Source organism: Anabas testudineus, chromosome 16 (assembly GCF_900324465.2).
Source record: "Anabas testudineus chromosome 16, fAnaTes1.2, whole genome shotgun sequence".
NCBI classification, from domain to species: domain Eukaryota; kingdom Metazoa; phylum Chordata; class Actinopteri; order Anabantiformes; family Anabantidae; genus Anabas; species Anabas testudineus.
In genome coordinates this window covers 10,004,828-10,024,366 of record NC_046625.1, presented here as the reverse complement: position 1 = coordinate 10,024,366, position 19,539 = coordinate 10,004,828, and the positions used below count along the sequence as shown (strand labels likewise).

General features: G+C 42.6%; 1 protein-coding gene across 1 annotated transcript; it reads left to right on the top strand.

Moving 5' to 3' along the window:
* The first annotated feature begins 209 nt into the window (after positions 1-209).
* si:dkeyp-69b9.3 (myocardin) lies at positions 210-11,059 on the top strand. Its single transcript, XM_026370396.1, has 16 exons — positions 210-448; positions 1,345-1,501; positions 3,354-3,407; positions 4,282-4,340; positions 4,786-4,852; positions 5,568-5,681; positions 5,790-5,956; positions 6,117-6,257; positions 6,916-7,081; positions 7,190-7,364; positions 7,476-7,620; positions 7,725-8,312; positions 8,398-8,496; positions 8,623-8,760; positions 8,850-8,904; positions 8,979-11,059. Exons 2-16 carry the CDS (start codon positions 1,447-1,449, stop codon positions 9,398-9,400), a joined length of 2,445 nt encoding a protein of 814 aa, XP_026226181.1. The 5' UTR covers positions 210-448; positions 1,345-1,446; the 3' UTR covers positions 9,401-11,059.
* The last annotated feature ends 8,480 nt before the right edge of the window (positions 11,060-19,539 follow it).

Here is a 19,539-nt window from a genome sequence, read left to right as displayed (position 1 = left end):
TATTGTTTGAATCTGGCCCTCAATCAGTCAGTCAGCAGATGTCAGGGGTGAGTGAATAGCTGCTATAGGGGAGGGGAGAGGGGAGATGAGACCATGGAGGGGGAGGGGGAAAGTTTGACAGTCACTCACAGTTGGCACCAAGGATCCAGGATGCTTTGGGGCGGACGGGGCGAGGGGCAGAGAGAACGAGGCAGAGGTGGAGAGGGTGAGTCACAATAGTAAGGAGCCACAGATCCTTCTTCTCCCTGTGTTTCACCTTTAGGAAGAGAAATCTAAGAAACTTGGAGGAGTGGAAAAAAAAAGAAAAAAGAACATGAAAGAAAGAAATCGCCATTAAACACACTACGAAGTTCTTTCTTTCCTTTTGCTTCCTCCATCTCGCACCTCTCTCAATTTAATCTTAAATCCACTCCAACTTCCCTTGAGGGACTCAATTATCTCTTTTCCTGTAAGTATTCTCTTTCATTCTCTTGCTTTTATTCTCTCAGTGTTTTCTGTGCTTTCTTGTGCCCACTGTGAGACAATGCCTGCTCCAGACAAGAAATCTCAATCAATTGCTTGTTATTTGATTGCATTAATGACTGAGTGGCCTTCTCTTGGCCTCCTCTCATTGTAAACAAGTGAGGTGTGTGCATTTATGGGATTGGGAATACAGGGCGCACTATGGTGATTTAGTATGCATAGCATCAGCCATTCCAAAGCAAGTGTGTGTGGTTTTGTATGTGTGTGTTTATCTATTCCCTTCAAGCAGGCTTCCTCTGGGTGCTCTGAAGCTGGCCAGTTCAAATCAATATTGCTAATAGGTTGTGTGTGTGTGCACTAATGCAGCTTATGTAGATTCCCAGCTCTGTCTATTTGAGAGGCAGCTCCTCTTCTTCCCAGTGAATGACACATTTGTGGTCCCGCTGCCGCAGTTCAGCACGTGTGGTGCGATGCTGTAGGTGTTGCAAGTTCACGTAGGTCTGTCACAGTCCGTATCCTCCAACTCTGACGTCTGAGTATCGTCCGAGCCTCCTACCTCCGTCACACATGCAAGCTTGCGTCTCCTCTTCCTCGTGTTCTTCTGGCTCCTTGCTTCGTCTCGTCTGGTTAATTCTCTGTGTCGTTAGTTCTGGCTCTGCGGGTGGGCCTATGTGACTCTGTGTGATTATGACAGGCTGTCTATAGGGAGGCCTGCTGTTGCCAGATCAGCTCACCACAGTGTTCAGTCTGCATGTAGGTTTGAGAGACTTTCCCCCCTCAGATTCTCTCCACTGTGTGTTGTGTGCTTCTATCAATATCAGTTTGTGTTGATCAGTGGATTAACAAGCATCTGTCCCTTTTGCTCCCCTGCGATCCCCACAGTAAGAGACAGAAGGAGAGGAGTCCATTCCTCCTGGTGGAGTGACACCAGAAATTTCCTCTTTCTCTCTGCTCCACTCCCGCTACAACCCCCCCAACCCCACCATGACACTGCTGGCCTCGGAGAGGTCGCTCCTTATCCGGAACAAGTTCCGCTCAGGTAAGGATACTGGAGTCACGCCAGTTCACAGGGGGAAAGATTCATTTTTCTAACAGTGGCTTTACACTCCAGGCTTAAATGGCAACTTGAGCATCAGTATGCAGAAGGTTATTGGCTTATCCATCATGTGATCAATAGAGTGACCGTATTGATCATGGTGAATGGATTTTGTGATTGCTACCCATAGACAGAGATGTCCTGAATAGATATGAAGACAGCTGAGGATAAAGCTAATGATCTCTGCATGTTACTGTGTAACAACATGGTTTGGTTTGTTAATTCACACAGTAAAACACACAGTGGGCCATTACTCATTACAAATGAACTCCTATTTACCTAAAGCTCCTGAAAAAGGTGCTTCAAATCTCTATAATCAAAAAAAGATTAAATATGTATGTCTTCAGCATCTTTACTACACCACACTTTAGAAAATAAGAATGTTTTTGCAGGATCCCGTTGCTTATGTAGGAAGATGATGGAGATGTTTTAGTATTATTGGGGCCTTTAAGTAAACAGAGACTATAGTAATAGTGGACTTCAGAGTTACAAAACTCCAACAAATGTAGTGACAATTGTGATCTATAACACCGTAAAAGTACAGTAGATAGTTAACAGATTAGTTTGAGGGCTTTGTTGCTTACATTACTTAAGTCTAAAAAGTTTACACCAGAAATAAAAACGGATTTATAGTTGTATTTAATCACACTCTATTCAAATAATGATCTGAACTGATTTATTCACAGAGGCTGAAAGTCTGTTTAGATCTGAAATGAATTCTATGTGATATTATTGAATTGTACAAATCCTAATAATAATAATATTAATATATTACTGCAGTGAATACAACAAACAATCTTCCCATAAATGAATAATGCATTTTTTCCCACAAGTTGCAGCGACTGCTGTTGCGTTCTCAGGCAGCTGTCGTAAGCGGCTGGTAAAACAGACAGGCAAGGAAATGACACAGAGACAGTCCCCTAGGTGCAAAAACACCTGCTGGAAAAACATGTTTAGCTTTAACAGTTTGAAATCATGTATGTGCACTGCTGTTACTGTGCCAGTGCATTAAACTGATGCTGGTGCTCAGAAATGATAAGTAGTGTGATTTTGTTGTGTTGTTCTAACGTGCAATTTATATGAAAGATAAGAAAATGTGCTTATTGTTAATAATAAGTTAGTCTAGTTTAGCTAGTTAATAGGACTAAGCAGCAGCTTGAGAGCCACCATGTTATGCACAGTGTGCTTTAAAATCCAGATTTTTAAGATGTTGAACTTTTGTTTTGAGTTGGCAGGAAAGCAGGAAGAGTATAGTTAGCAGCACAAATGAGGATGACGTGAGGAGTAGGGGATGTATGAGAGGCCTGTGGAGAGAGCGGACAGCTGAAGGGGGGGATGGGGCCAACAGAAATAGACATACTGAGAGATAAATAGTTACTGGACCCCTCGTGCAGTCCTCCCCTCCCTTCATCAGAGACCTCAAGTCTCAAAACTCACCGAAATGGATCATATCCTACTTCACCTGTTCATCTGTGTACTGAAAGTTACTGTGTGTGTCTGTGTGTGTGTGTGTGTGCATGCGTGTGGTGTGTAGATGTTTGCAGGCATGCGAGAAGGTATATAATTTAACAGCACTGCAAAGTCGTGGGGTAATATAAGTTACAAGGCAATTTCATTTAACAGCCATCATGCCGCCGCGTATTGCTCAACTCTTACCTTTCTCTGTCAATGTCATTTCTTCTCCCAGATAATTTGTCCTTCAAAGAGAACTCAAACTTACTGTTCTCTCAGTGTAACTTGTAATATTTCATCATTTTTTAACACAGCCAGCTCAATCTCTGTTCTTGTCTTTCAGTCCTGCAGCTGAGGATTCAGAACCGAAGGCAGAGTGAAATCAATGCAGATCCTGGTTAGTCTGTGTGTATTATTAACATTGTGATTGATCCATCTACACATGACTGCAGGTTGGATTCCATATTAATAATCTTCACGTCACCTCTTTTCTCTGAAAGATGGCCTCTTATTGATTAGCAAATGTCGCAGCCGGCTTTACTATATTGACCAGCTTTTACTTTCGATTGATTTCACTTTTGGAGTGTAAATTTAGTGTTTAATTATGCACTTTACAACCTCGGAGGGTGCGAGCATCTGTTTCAGTTGAGCATGTAATTTAATGTTATATTATAGTTCAGCACAACTTTAACAGGGTTAAAATACAATAAATAAAAAGTTTTTGCCAAGAACATCAAGTCACAGACACAGAAACATCAACAATACGTGACCTGTAGATGTGCAATTTGTTCCTATTAGCAACTCTGCACACATACAGGAGTTTTACATTGGAACTGCAATAAACATAGGTAGAAGCAAACCAATTGGCATGCATGTGAGTAAAGACTAACAGTATACACTCATAAGTGATAACAGATAATGCAGTAGATGTTATGCACTGTGGTCCATAGTTCAGAAAAACAAAAACAATTCCAGGTAGTTTGTTGACAGGCAGTGCATCTGGCTTCAGTTCCCTCCTAGTTGTCGGAGACTGGAGGAGATTGCACATCCTGATGGCTGCCAGCACAAATGAGTGCCTGAGATGCTCCATGCTGTAACTTGGAGAGATGTGTTGAAGGCTCAAAGTGCTTTGTTGATGCACTGGTTCACCTGAGTTGCTCCTCTACTAGGATAGCACTCTCTAAAATACACACCACACCAACAGGAGAGTTTAGATGAAAAAACATGCCGCATTATCATTTCGTCTTATAACGATCATTCTGTCTCCTCAGGGCTGAAATCTACCAATCCACCTGCTCAAAAAGCAGAGAAACACCAGAGTGAAGCTCCGGTGAGTAGCTTCCTTTTTTCACACTATAGATCAAATATTGACTTTGATGTAGTGGGAGCCAAGCTGCCATGGTGGAGACTGCAGACATGCCGCATGTTTGTTGATCATAGTGTATTTGAAAGAACAGCATGACTTGCATATACCTGTTATTATAAAACGTACATAAGAATAAAAGAAATGAGTGTAGATATAGTGTTTATGTTTTACTGTATTCTTACCTCTAAATGGGATACGCCTCCCTTAAAAAGAACTCATTTGTACTCCCGTAGTCAATCTTTGTAGAACAGTTTCCGAGTACTATTTAAAAGGTGAGAAACAGTATAAATGTGTTTTACGTTACTTACGTTGGCATATAAACCCTGTTTTATTAAATCTTTCTCTAAATGAACTGCACTGTAATCTCTGAGCCCTGGTTATTGGTTTGACCTGCTGTTTCCTGATGCAGCGTCTCACTGATGATGGCGCCGCTCAGAAGTTGCCCTCTAGTGGTGTGAACACTGAAACTGCACAAGGTGATGCTCTGCTTACAGTACTGTTTCTGCCTCCATGTGCTTTACCCTGTATGCTCCCAGCAAAGCGCATAGTAACACACAGTTCCCACCTCTTTCTGTCTGCATTTTACCATGTCCATGCTGCTCCCCCACTCCTTGCTCCATGCTGCTCCCCCACTCCAATCTGACAATGGGCTGAGTGTTTCATCAGCTGTCGGTTAAAGAAAAGTGTGACCTTGTTGTGCACAGTAGCTGTGCATTTTAAGCAGCCTGAAAACATATCAGTAATTGACAGCCCATGATGAACCAGCCCACCCAGACATCAGAGTCGTTTTCTACTGCTGCTGCCATCTCTCTCATCTCTGTTTGTCTCTCCTCGACCTCCTCTAACATTCCTCTTCATTTGAACAGAGTGATATTTTAATATCTGGCTTTTCTGAGTTCCTAAACAGCCCTTTGTGTTTAAATGTTGTGTAATTGTGTATGTGTGTGTTCATATCCAAGGGAATACGTCTCCCTATTGGCAGGAGTATTTACTATTTTTTGAAGCCTCTGTTGGTTTGAACTGGGACTGATCGCCTATGGCAACGCTGTCGTGCATGCTCACAGCACATATGTTCTGAAATCCTGTTGCTTCTCTCTCTCCAATCTCCTTCTCTCTCTCTCTGCTGATCTCCCATCTGTCCCCTTCTCTCCACTTATCTGCATCTTTCCTCCCTCCTTGTCCCACCCATAGAGAGGACTGTGAGTAGTGCCCAGAGGCAGAAGAAAGCATGCCAGGCACAGGACCTCCAGCGTCTGCCTGGACCTGTGGAACAACAGCACGAGCACACGTTGCCCCTGGACAGCTGTGAGTCAACATGCACCCACATGGACCGGCACACACATTTTCTTTTTCCCGTCGAGCTTCCCCTGCTCTTCTTCCAACCTCACCTCCTTTCTCCTTTCATTTCCTCAGGTCCTGCGTCTTTCCCCCTCTCGGCTGATGTCTTCGAAGATGACATCTCATCCTGCTCCTCCTCTTCGCCCACCGAGCAACATGGCGTCCACCAATCACCGACTTTTTCTTCTTTGCCGGGGCTCTCAGGTGACCACCTACTGAGTGACAGCCCCAGTCATGCTCAGGTGAGAGAGCAACTCTGATATTTTGTTTTGATTACAACTTATGTTTAATGAATTCCCTCCTTTAAACTCCGATAAACACATTAAAGCAAATATTAACCGACTGCTGAGTTTATAAATATCTCTGTATGTCAACTCTGATAAGCTGATATTCTGCCTTCAGTCTGGTTTGGCGTTGCTCCCGGCAACCGAGGGCATCAGACAACCTATGAGTGTAACACTGTCTGAATCAAACTCCATGGCAACAACAGGGAGACCAAATGGGATGTATCTGACCTCTCAGACCACACCTCTGCTGCCAAAGGTAATGTGGGGATGGTTCATGCTTACTCTGTCACATAAAACCTCTTTTCTGTTAGTTTTAGTTCTGGCTTATTTCAATTTTATTTTATCTTTATCTTTTTTTTTGTTGTTGTTGTTGTTTTGAATATTTACTCCTGAAATTAAATTATAATGTTACAAATGCAAGGAAGAATCAACATGTAGTAATAGGACTTTCTCATCCAGGAAAACATCATTTAGATTAGATTTAAACATTAGATTTTGAATGTACTTGCAGTGGTATTCACAGCAGGCATACAGCATAAGAGATAAAAGAGCATTGTAGAGGTCTTTAACCTAACAGGATGGTCACTCTTCTGTTTAGTCAAACACAATGCTCTGCTGTAAGCTGCTCTGCATTCATTACTGTCAATTTGCACTTCTGGGGGAGCTGAGTATTTGCCCTGTAGGTTAACACATTCACACACAGGCAGCATGAGTGTATGTCAGAACCAGCACACGCTGTCATCCAGACATTTGTGAGCCATTTGTACATTTCATGTAAGAATTCAACCTTGACATAGGGCAAATACCATCAAACGATGTGAAACCACTTGACATTTTCGCTGTGATATTTTATGTGCTATTCATGAAATTATTGTTACACTTTTAGGAAACATTGGCAATATGTGTCTTTACAGACAGCTCGGCCTCCCAGCCCCACCTGCTCCACCTCCCTGCCCTCTTCCCTTAACTTCAACCACCTCCCCCGCCCGCGGAAACCGCGGGACCCAAAACCCAAAATGAGGAAACTCAAGTATCACCAGTACATTCCTCCAGACCAGAGAGGATTGTCTGGGACTGGAGGTGATATTTCACTGTTCAAACATTTCTTTTCATTAGCTTCATTAGTCAATTTGTGCCCTTAATGACACAAAAGCTGTTGGACTTAAGCCCTCGATATTATATTTCCAGGGGGAGGAGCTAAACAGAAGAGCCCTACCCTTTCTCAGTCTTTAGACCCAGCCTATTCCCATCTCCTGAAGCAGCAGCAGGTATTCCTCCAGCTGCAAATCCTCCAGAACCAGCAGCAGCAACAGCAGCAACAGCAACAACTGCAACCACAACAGCAGTTCCCTGTTGTACCCACGTATGTGTTTAGCTGTTGATGATGCTGTGCAATTGAAAAAAGTGAACTATGCAGCAAGACATTTTGTCCTCAGATGGTTTGGATGAGTTAATGCATGTGTTTTTCCCTCAGTGAAGGCCACAGTGATCTTGTGAAATCATCTGGAGCCAAGCCCCCAAACCCTCAACCTGTTTCAGCCACATCAAACCACACCCCTGTGGACACAAACCCCACGTCCAAGCCAGAGCTCCTCCTGACAAATCTTGATGATCTAAAAGTAAGAAAAACACGAAAGCAGTGAAAGGCAGAAACTGTCTGTTATGACAGTGAAGAAAAACCCCTGCTGTAAATGTCTTTTGTTGGTCTCTCTCCTGTCCTCAGGTGTCAGAGTTGCGGCAGCAGCTGCGTAAACGTGGTCTGCCTGTCTCAGGCACTAAGCCTGCCCTGTTGCAGCGGCTCCGACCCTTCCAGCTTCCACATGCTTGCCTCACCCCCGCTCCTCTCTGCCAGTTGGGCCCCAGCCTGGAGCCCCTCACGCCCTGCACCTCGCTGCCACCCAGCCAGAGCCCCGGCTCGAGCTCCATCTCTGGACCAGACTCACCCAGCAGCAGCCCGACCCAACAACTCTACATCCAGGACAGGGGAATTCCTAATGGGATTCTCAGTGACGTTCCAAATGGAATTATGAACGGCGTCCCAAATGGTTTCACAAATGCTGCGTCAGTCAGTTTGGCAGGTAAACAGGGTGGTCTTTCCAACGCTGTCTTCTTGACAGCTGCCAGCACCGCCTCAGGAACTCCCAGCCCCAGTCTGCCCATGTCGTCCTCCTCACCCCTGCAGTGTGGGACTCCCTGGAGATCAGAGAATGATCAGCAGCAGCAACAGCAGCAAGAGCTGAGTGTGGAGCTGGAGATGAGGGAGAGGATAAGGAGGAGGCCCCGGGATCGTTCTGCAAACACTGGCACAGAGGTGAGAGGAGGCAAGCTTGGAAGTGTTGGAGAACTGCTAATTTACTGCAGTGACTGTTAATTAATACATCTTCACCATTTCTTAGTCTTGTGGAGGATCCCTTCATCCTTTCCTGCAACAGGATCCAGGATGCTCTAGAGGGAAGCTAGAAACAGACGGACAAACAGAGGTCTTGTTTACACAGGTAAACATACAAATCAATACACATATATCATGTATAGCTGCATGGCAAAGAGTCTTTTCAAGGGTACAGTACAGAGTCTGCTCTCATCTCCACCTGTCAACTAATTTACTCCTGCTTTCTAATCAGGTGTTGTGCTGCCAAATGTGTGATGTGATTGGCCAGGATTTTGAGCTGCCAGTGCAGATTACAGCAAGTCCTGCTCAGACTTTGCCCAGTGTTCGCAGTTTGGAAGAAGAGCTACAAGAGGCTATCCAAAAAGCACAGGTTTGAGACTATAGACGACCAGAAGGAGAATACCAGGAGCTTCTTTTGTACAGTCATAACTGAGTATTTTTGCTTACTTCTGGCCACAGATGGACCCTCGGCAGTCTATCGATGACATTCTAGATGAGCCTATTACCTGTGTTGGTGAGTATAACTAATGAAGCTAAACCTAAACCTATTTCTTTCAGGCTCTAATCATTTCACTACCTCTCTTCTAGGCTCTGTTAATGTCTCTGATCATAAATCTCCTGCACACTCAGCCCCCGGCCCCTCTCCAGCTCCTCAAGCTGATCAGGTCCAGGCCTCTCAGCACCACAGTGAGGATGACAGTTTCTTGCCCTCACCCCTTTGCTCTTCACTCTTGCTGGAGCTTCCTCCATCTCCTGCTGTAATAAACTCCAGTCAGGTTGTTCCAGCACCTCCCCCACCACCAATCTGTACCTCCCCTCTGCCATCCACTAGAAAGTCACGCAAAAGACGGGCTCCGGCAACATTTGATGCTGCTGACTGGCTTGAAACACTGACGTCTGGCCTTCGCCCGCTTACTCCACCAAAAGCTCCCTTTGTTGAGACAGACTTCAGTCTGGATTCTGACTTGAATGTCAATCGCGTGTTGGATCTGATGATAGAGCAGTGGTGAGGACCTGTGTGCACATATCTGTTTGTATCTCTTTGTATGTACAGTAGGTGAATGTTGTATTTTCTGATGGTTATGAACGGGGCAAACTGTGCGCATCCCACTGAGGACATGAGATTGTGAATAGAGCCCTCCATCCATCCATTGCTGACACACTGTCAGAATCACTTGCTCCACGCAATGTCGGGAGCTGGATTCATCGCAGTGATCAGATCAAACATAGCTTTGATGGGGCAACGATAGCAGAAATGCATGCACACACATGCACCCTATGCACACAACAGACACAACAGAGCTCTGTTTAAAAGGTTGGGCTCAGCCAGATATGGCAAACAAACAACACATCTGTGAGTTGACACGCTCCACAGCACAGTGTTTACAGTGCAAAACAAAGGAAAACCTGGTGTCATATTAATTTATACATGTTTCCAGGCTGCACTGCTAGAATGATGATTCTGACTTATCTACAGAACCTGTTGTCAGTCTGGGTTGAGTGTGGCCCCTGGTGTTGACTCAGTCATTGAGTCCTAGCCATTCATAAAGCCCATTTAGAGTGTGTAAAAGCCAGACAGAGCACACAGCTTGTGTGTGGCTCCAGACCTTAACCCTGGTGCCAGACACACAGTCGGCATGCAGAGGGAGAAAGCTGGCAGAAGCTACAAACAAGCAGTGAGTGTGTGTATGTGTGTGTGTGTGTGAATATGCAAGCGCACGTGTGTAGGTTTAATATGTATGACTATGTGTGTCTGTGCACACAAGGCTGCTTCTGTTTGTATATTTATACATTTAACAGCATTAATACCAAATGCACTTGTAAGTATTTGTTCCTGTTCGTGTGTGTAAAGGTTGATCTGTGAACAAATATGTGTGGGAGACACATTTCTGTGTCCACATTGCAGACCAGACATTTCATTGTAGTCCCATTGCCAGCGGGCACTAGCTCCAGTGTAGTTATCCAGTGTAATCATCAGAACAACCACATTACCTTGTTCAAGTCACCGTTCTCCAAGAGAGCAATCAGGCAACCTCCCCAAAAATAGACAAGTGAGAGTTTCCTCATCACTTTACAAAAACAGGTGGTCATTTTGTTCCCTGATTAACCCCCAACTGTGCCTGGCTTGCAGCTCGTTACTTACCCTGCTAGTTGCAAAGCCAGAATTAGCACAATTTATAACACAACACCGCAGCCACACCTGTTCACTTAGTGTAAATTATTCCCCAAATGTATTAATACGCATTATTAAATCTTTGCTGTACAGTTCAACATGGAAAATGACCATTTCTCTGAAGAGAAACTGCTTTGTAGAACACCAGAGGTCATGCAGAAATGGGTATATTATTTGTTTGCACAATGCTGTACTAAAGTACTTCAGTAGTCAGTAAGTCAGCTATGTCCATTCTCATCCCCTCTTAACATAATGCCATTAATGAAAACAAATCTGACAGAGGTTAGCTGCCATTAACCTCTGCTGTATCAAATAAATGTAATTTAGGCACAAGATCCCATTGACGTGAAATTATGTTCTGCCTTTAATTGGCTGCTTGCCCCATCAATCATTCTGGCTAACTTCAAATGGCTCATTCATATAGGGAACATCGTATAATTTGATAACTAACTGGAAGCCCTTCAGTAAGACCACTTTATTTTGCAAAACAAAACAAAACAAAAAAAAAACAGAATGTTATGTCCTCAGCTCAGTCTCCAAGATACTGAGCTAAGGGTAAAGTAAAGTGTGGAATGCAAACTGTTTTGTGGTCACAGAGGGTCACGGAAACCAGCGGGTCAAACTACAGTACATGTCATGTTTGTGAGGTTTGCTGCCAGCTTGTTTTTTGTTCTGGTGATAAACCGCTGTCTTACTCAGCAGGACAGCTGTGGTGAATTATTAGACAATATCAGAGCTTCAGCAAACCCTCTGCACAATATTATAGCTTTATGTTGAAGCAATTGTTTCACTACAGAGACCATGCAAAATGCAGTTTAATGTGAATGCATCACTATGATAATCATAGGGATCAATAGATGTTGCCAGCTGCATGAAAAAAAAAAAAAAGACAGGAGAGTAAGATGCTACCTCCTGTTACTGCTTTATGTTGCTTTAGGGCCTACACCAGAGTATTCCTTGATTGTTATTTAATTTCCAAACACTGGTGCAGAGTGTCCTCAAATACATCTGAGACAGCTTCACAGGTTTTATCAAACCCAAGCTGAATCCTTCTGGTTTTGAAACTTATGTAATCTAGACCTGAAGCTGGTAAAACTGGGGTGTTTCAGGTAAGTGAGTCTCTGTTGGCCACTTGTGCTGCTATAAAATGCCTTATTATGAAATGTGAGACAAAATTCATTTTGTTTGCTTTTATTTATTATGTAACTTATTCATGCAAAAAGCATGAACCCTTGTCCAAAATGTATTTTAAAGCATTGAGAAAATTAAAGTCTTAATAGATTTTCTATGTGGTTCATTTCTGGTTCTTCTGTACTTGTGCAAAAGCAGCTCTTTGCTGTGATGATGTTGAAAGGATTAACAAATTGATTGAAGAAAGAATTACTAACCACTTCTAATTTTCACAACACATTGTCTTAAGTTATGTCTAGTTTTTATGTCTAAATATGAATTTATACCAATATGCTATTTATGTATCCATGAAAGAACCTTTAATGTGGAAGAAAATGCTGGATAACTATAATCTGCAGCCAGCAAATTATTAGGTAAAGGAATAAAAAAGCAATTTTATTCTCAACTATACATCAAATCAGTACAATTTATTATTATCCATCCACTCATCTGTTAGCTGTACCTGCTCAAACTCAACATGCATTGGGCACTGATCCCAGTTCCAGCTGACACTGGTGTGGGGTCGTGAGTCTATCACATGTCTGACACACACATAGACAGACAGCCGTTTGCTCTCACATTCACACCTCCAGGCAATTTGGAGTCAGCAATTAACCTAAGCAGCACGTCTTCCGACTGTGGGAGGAAACACACGCGGGGAATTGAGAGAACAAATGGAGGTACAGTGGAAGAAAAAAAAACAACTATTGGGAACTAGGGAGCAACAACTGTACACTTTAAAAGTATAAATTATACAGTGCTTAATTATTTTTGTAAATACTGGGTACCTCAGGGGTACAGCACTTTGTCACTTTAATTTGGGAAAAGTGATGTTGTTGTTCTTTATTGTTTAATTAAAGAGGAGCATGGGGGCAATGTGAAGTGATACCGTTACTGAAATCAGTGTCAAAGCAAACAATTCAATGGCTGTTACTGCACCACAAACAGTGAACCTGACGTGAAGGAAACCACTGAAGGAAAAGCCATTAGATTGTGAATGTTTGTGCAAAATCTCACGACAATTCATCCAGTGGTCGGTGCCAGTCACTCAGCAGTGTCTGAGCAGAATTTCAAGGCCATTCATCCAATGGTTGTGGAGCAATTTCAGTCTGGACCAAAGTAGTGGACAGTCACACAAACAGATCCACATCACTATCCACAGGATCACAATGCTAAAAGTGACACTACTGAATGTTGTAGCAGTTTCTCATCGTTCGCTGCCTTTTTCTGTATTTTTTCCGATCCATGATTTCTTTGTCCGTTTGTCAATATTCCCACGAAGTGCTCCCACTACAAACCCCATCGCCTAATAAATGGAGATGCTTGGCTTAATGGATCCAGACGAATTTTGATGGATGAGTCAGGATGTTTCTCCTCTCTGATGTCTTGCCAAACAGCTCGTGTTGCTCTGTAATGCAAGATGACGACTTCAGAGTCTTCAATGGATGAAACCAGTGGCCTCCGAGGACAAAGCATGCAGAGGGAAAGCACAAATATTAAGAGAAATGTGCTCCACATCCATAAATACCTGTTGTATAAATATGGAAAACACATGCAACAAACATTGCTGCTGCATTTCATTTGATTTCATCACTTCCCCTGGTGTCCCGAAGCACTTGTGGTGCAGCATTTCTTTTTGGACTTGTTTTCGCTATTTGCAAGTGAAAAATTAACGTGAATGAAATGTGATTTGGGAAGTCCAGTTGCAGGGACAGATTTAGCTTATTAGAAGCCAAATCACAGCACAGTGCGCTAGTGGGAAACTCTGCAAAGTTATTTGCTTATCTGCTAGCAACTGTTTCATCTTTTCGTTGCTGTAATCTTGAGGTAAACAGCAGAAATCCATCGTCCGTGCTACGAAGAAATGAACGCTTACATGTATGTGATTGGCTGATGGTAACACTTTGCTAGATGATATCATGTTGTTGGTGATGTGGAGGTGGCCCATTGTTGTCAGCTAATATCACTTGTACGTGCAGTTTTTTGCGTTGAGAAACAAAACTGAAGCTGAGAAAAAAGAATCAGCATTGCTTTAACTTCCTCCTTTTTGACTTCTTTTCTGCAAGTACTCAACATCTGGTTGGTCGTTTTCATTTTCAAGTTGGGCACATGTGGGCAGCACAGAAGTTGAATTCAGACTGACTTTTCAGATTCAGCGTGGTGGTGCCGTATGAAAAATTTTGGCTGTGGTTCACGGTTTTCAGCGATACAGTGTGGCATCATCTGGCTGATGCTGCGTTACCCAGCAAGGACACATTCCTGCTGTGTGACTACGTAACGCAAACACAGTATTTCTCATCACAAGCAAAGATAGTTGCTGTCTGTCAGTTTGAAAAACCAATGTGCTGCGTTCTGGTGTCTAAAAAGCTTTTAACACATAAATCCATTCTTCCTGCTGGACTTCACGGATCATATTATATCGTCTCACCACTACATGAATCAAGACACCCCCCACCAACGCAGCCCCTTGTGTTGTTTGAATGTAGGGCAAATGTCTATGAGTACGGTCTATTACTCCAAAGCTGTGACCAAGGTGTAATGAAGGATTCTCTGTAATGGCCCCTCTAGCTGTTCCACATCACTTCCTCCTCATCCTTCCTTGCAATAAATGCTTCCTGCATGATTTCATGGGAATTAAAGGGAGAAAGGTGTGTTTCATATGTAAAGCAGGTAGCTCTTAGTGAGACGTGAGATGGTTTGTGTGGATTCTGTCCCTCCCTCCTTCTCTCCCTCTCTTTTCCTTGCTCTCTTGTTTCGTCTCTGGGGTCTGGCTTGGGTTGGGGCGTTCGGAGGGCTGGTTGAGACAAGCTTTGATCACTAGCAGAAGGTCGCTATGGTTCGATTTCTGTGGCACTCCTCTGAGAGGTTTGTTCTGCAATTATAAACCACGTGAGAGAAGGCAGAGGGATGGTAATTTCTCAGTAGCCACTGTAGCCGTGTGACAGTTAGCCAACAGTATAATCACATTTACAGTCGGAAGCAGGGAAAAGGCATTTGGTACCACACTCACAAATACATGTGATGTACAATCCATCAAATAAACTCTTTACTGTGTAAACCATGTTGTTGTAAGAGACCCCATTGAAGAAAAGTAGTATGAGGACCTGAACATCTGCTGGCTCCTCATCCACAGTCTCACATGATGTGGATACTATTAAAGTGTCACATAAACCTGCAATAACTGACTTTTCTTTTGGTGGTGCTGGTGGTGGTGGTATTTGGAAGCTGTCAGCAACCAAGCAGTAAGACACAGAAAACAGAATTTAAAGATGTATTTAAAATGTGGGTTTTCAACAATAAAAGATATAAGAAAAATATATAACTCGATATAGGGAAATTTGTTGGTCGAACCAATAACATACACAAGGGGCGGCCAAGGCCATCAAAGCAGCCATGAAAACATTTAGAAGTGGTTGACATGGGTGTTTCTGCAAACAGTTGTACGTTTACTCATCCAGCAGACACTGAGCAACATTAGCATTTTGTTCTTCGAACACAATGTGCAAGTCTGGCTGAAAATGATGCAGTGTGCATGTGAACCAAAACTGTAAATGTAGGCATCTGCATTTAAGGCTTTAGGAATTGGGGAAATCGGGAGTTGAATCACCGACCTTGTGGTACATTGATGCTTGATGAATACATTAATACAGCTGTGTCAAAAAACTAATGCTGATTAAGGTGGCCTCCCTACTTTGCCTGAACCATGTTGAAAATGTGGAAATAAAGGAGCAGTGTTACTTTTCTACTACTGGACAGTAAATAGAGTAAAATCAACACCAAGCATTTAGTTTGGATTTTTAGCTTTGACGTGCAGCGCAAGGGGTTAAGTTGATAATGAGATTTATGCTGCATTGGCCACAAGCTTGTTTTGATCTAAATTTTTGTGGGACACAATGTGGGTATCCCATGAAACTGCTACAGAAATCGTTTCTGCTGTGAAATCTAGTGAATTATTACTGCTGCTCTGCCCCAAGGAAGAAATATTTGAAATATTCAAATGCTGTTTTCTGTTGTTGTTCTCGCTGCCATTAGGACGTGGAAACAATGCTGTGACAACAGTAGGATGTCAGCATATTGATGTACATAATTTTAGCACTTGTACGTACTTTAAACAGTCTAATTTGTAAAAGAAATTACAGAAGATGTGGGTTGATTCATAAGAAATTGAAGAGTAGAGATTAAAGAGGCTGTTGAGGAATGATTAATTATTCTTCTCATGTTCAGAATCACTAATTTACTCGTAGTTCTCTGTCCAACTGTAGCAAACTGGTCCATTTACACCTCTTCATGCAATCTGTTATCACACAGTACAGGCGACCAATATGGAACATGCCCTTCAGCATTGCTAATCATGAAATTACAGCTGTGGGAATTTTACCTCCACACCGGCGTCTGACTCACTGCACGAAACCATGTTTCTGTGCTGAAATCTTGCTGAAGGGACACGCAGAGAATATTTCAAAAGACATGGGAGGGTGCAGTTTTATCCTGTGAAAGAAAGGATGCCCTGAAACTATTGAAAGTGGCCTGTGTCTGTAACTAGAGGCTTCTGCAGCTTCCCAGCGCTACAACACATCAAACTGCAGGACCAGTTAAGCTGAGCAGAGCCGCTGCTCGTCTTTGTGTAAAACTGTGTGAGATGGGGAAGGCTAATTGGACTAATTAGCGCCAAAACAAGACTTGACTGAACAGTTTTTCTTTACCACAGGTTTTGCTTCATCTTAGTTGCAGGGGGGGGGGGGAGAAAAAAAAAGATGCAGGAAGAAAAGAGGCTCACTTTCAAGGCTGAACCAATGTGGCATCATTAAGGTCTGTGCTGTCACAAAAACCGTGTTGAAACTGACCTTTGCCACAATAGTGGGAACCTCAACAACTCCAGCTGAGCTTCTTTGACAGTCAGTAGTTGAGCCACACTACTCTGCAGGATTAAACTTAACCAACTTTACACTTTCTGATCTGAACTTACTTGTTTTTTTGTTTTAAGCTTTACACAATCGTGAGACTTCATCACAACTTTAAAACACTACCCCAATAACAGTAAGTAAACCTATAATGTGAAGTTTGGGCAAATATTCAATATGAAGTGTTCATCTGAACATGGTAACGTCAGTGTTGAACTCTGCTCCACCAACATGATATGAACATCTGAGGATTGTGTGCCTCGTTTTTATTGTTTGCTGCTGCGCACTTTGTCTTATCGGCTCCAAATCTGCAGCTCACACAGTGTCTTGTACTAACAACCAAAAAAGGAACCCAGAGGCTTTTCGTAAGTGTCCCTATCTTAAAAATCTCACTAGCATGCTGTGGGCTCAGCATGGAATAAATGTAGAAAGTCTTTTCTATTATAGTAGTTGTTGATCCTATAGTGTGAAATTTAGGCATGTTACAAAAAATAAGACAAACAGCTTACAGCAGAGATTGTTCAAATCTCTACGCACCAGTGTAATTACTCAATAAAAATAACTATTGGGATTTCTACTGGCTGAGTAAGCTTTATATTAGAAGTCAGTGACAATTTCCTGTTCTGCTTCATTTTGAGTCTACGGATGACAAAGCTGCTGTTGCTGTTTTTTAATGCTGCAGTATTTAGCTGTAATATCTTCAAATGATGCTGAAGTACTACTGTAGTTACACATATAATTTGCAGCTTATGTTACAGCAGGTAAAGGCGTTTGAAGTTGACTTCACTCATTTTCAACAGTGTAGAAATACCTATATGAATGACTTTACATTTCCAATTGTGCTTCAGAAAAAAACAAGTATATGTAAGGACATGCATTTAGTTTTGACAAGATGAAATATTAGATTAATTATCAGTAATATTACCACTTTAGTATTACATCTCCTCAAGGGTGATTCTTCATTTCATTGTTGGGGTTCTACTTGTCAGGTTACTCTGCATAATAATGATGTTAATTTTAGAAACCTGGCCATGAGTGTCAAATTGAAATCCAAATTTAATAACGTTTCTTTTAATCGCTATAATAAAGAGCAAAGATCAAACAAAAATCATCTGAAATCTTTGTAAAGTCAAATCAAAAATCACATTAGAGAGCATTAAGAGCCCAGCGTTCCTCAGAAATGTGAGTGAGGAGGTAGATGTTAGAGGCTCAGGGTGAATTTAACAAATAACCCAACCGTGTAAATAATCAGCGCATTATTTAGTGTCTTATGTTTTAGATTTCAGAGAACTGAGCCGCCTGCATTTTGTCAAGCGGTTAGATCGTTTTGTGTCCTGTCCTGTCGTATTTACTGTGTTGTCCTGTTTGATAATGAATGTCTAGCACCAGTAGCTGCTGCAGATATTGTTTTCATAGCCCTGACACGTCACATCTATGTGTGTGAATTTAACATGAGCCAATTCATCTTAGCAATTCATCACACTTTCATCTGATATGTCATGTATGCAGTTCATCCAACTACCTTATCGCTATAGATGCTGTCTCATTATAATTTCACAGTATCAAATAAAATACTATTCACCACTTTATACTGTATGTGACAGGATGTAAAGGACATAATGCTGAATATGTCCAAGCAGTCAGCTTATAAAACAGTACCTCTTCATAGAGGACAGGACTTCTCACAGAGCATGACACAAAATAATCTGATCTCCAGTGTTCACCGTGTTAAACCTCCTGCACCTCAACTGTAGATTTGTCCTCTTGAGTATTATTGTGTTGTAGAAGCAAGATTACAGCCAAATCAGATAAAAACAAAGCCTGTGCCACGAGCAGTCTTGTGTGTTTGAGTGTGTATCTACTGTATGTGTGCCTGCAGAGGACACAGCTGAGTTCCAGCGTAGGATGTGTACTAGACTACATCGCTGCCTTTCGGCTCCCCGCTGGGTCTTTCCTGCACTTTTTAGCAACGCTTGTGTTTGAGGCAGACTGTCAATGACAGCCCACCTCATATACTCCAGAATAACACGACCCAACCTGGCCTCCAGTTGATAGCATTGTAATAATGGAGAAGAGATGTTTGTGCATGCCTGACTGCTTGTTTCCGTGCATGTGCATGTGTACATGTGTACGGCTGCTGCCTGCTCTATTAGTTTGCAGAGAACCGGGCTGAGCTGGTAGGCGTACTCGCCTACTTCATCCATATTAATGAGGGTATAAGGGCTCTCATCCATCCAAGGTCATACACACTGTAGGAGTACTATAGGGATAAACTACCCCCTGCATCCTTATTCCATATGCTCTGAATACAACCATGGGTGCTCACAGATTAGACTGACCTCCTCACATGAGTGGGTTTCTGTCTCTGCGAACATGTATACATGGATATCGACGCCCAGGTCCATGTGTGTCCAAAGGTTTTTCACCCACATCAGTATTTTTTGCTTAATCAATAGATTTTCCTATAGTGAGCATTTCAAAATTACGATATCTATCAGCCAGTGGTGCCAGCTTGTGTTCATCCTCTCATCTAAATCTCAGAAAGCAAGAAAATAAGCAGATTTCCTGACTCTTGAAGTAGCCCTTGAAGCACCAGTATACATGCTGCAGCAATCATGAAGTGTTAAGACGATGCACTCTTCAGCTGCCAATTCTGAGGTTGTGTTTAAAAAAAAAAAAAAAAAAATAAAATCTTGGCATGGCTCTGCTCATTCCACAGTTGTGTTGCTGCTCCATGGCTGCCTCTTTAAACCCTCCAGAATGCATCCAAGGAGTGATTGCCATGCTTGAGCTAATCTCAGAGCCCCAGAACCAAATCTTGCACTGTGACAAGCTCCTGGTTGTCTGTCAGGAGAGATTCTGCTCCCTCTACCTTAACAACCAAGCCAACCAAGCATGACCCCCT

Coding starts and splice junctions, on each gene's coding strand:
- si:dkeyp-69b9.3 (XM_026370396.1), top strand. CDS start 1,447: ATGACACTGCTGGCCTCGGAGAGGTCGCTCCTTATCCGGAACAAGTTC. Junction 4,341..4,785: donor AACACCAGAGTGAAGCTCCG/GTGAGTAGCTTC, acceptor TTCCTGATGCAG/CGTCTCACTGATGATGGCGC. Junction 5,957..6,116: donor ACAGCCCCAGTCATGCTCAG/GTGAGAGAGCAA, acceptor TTCTGCCTTCAG/TCTGGTTTGGCGTTGCTCCC.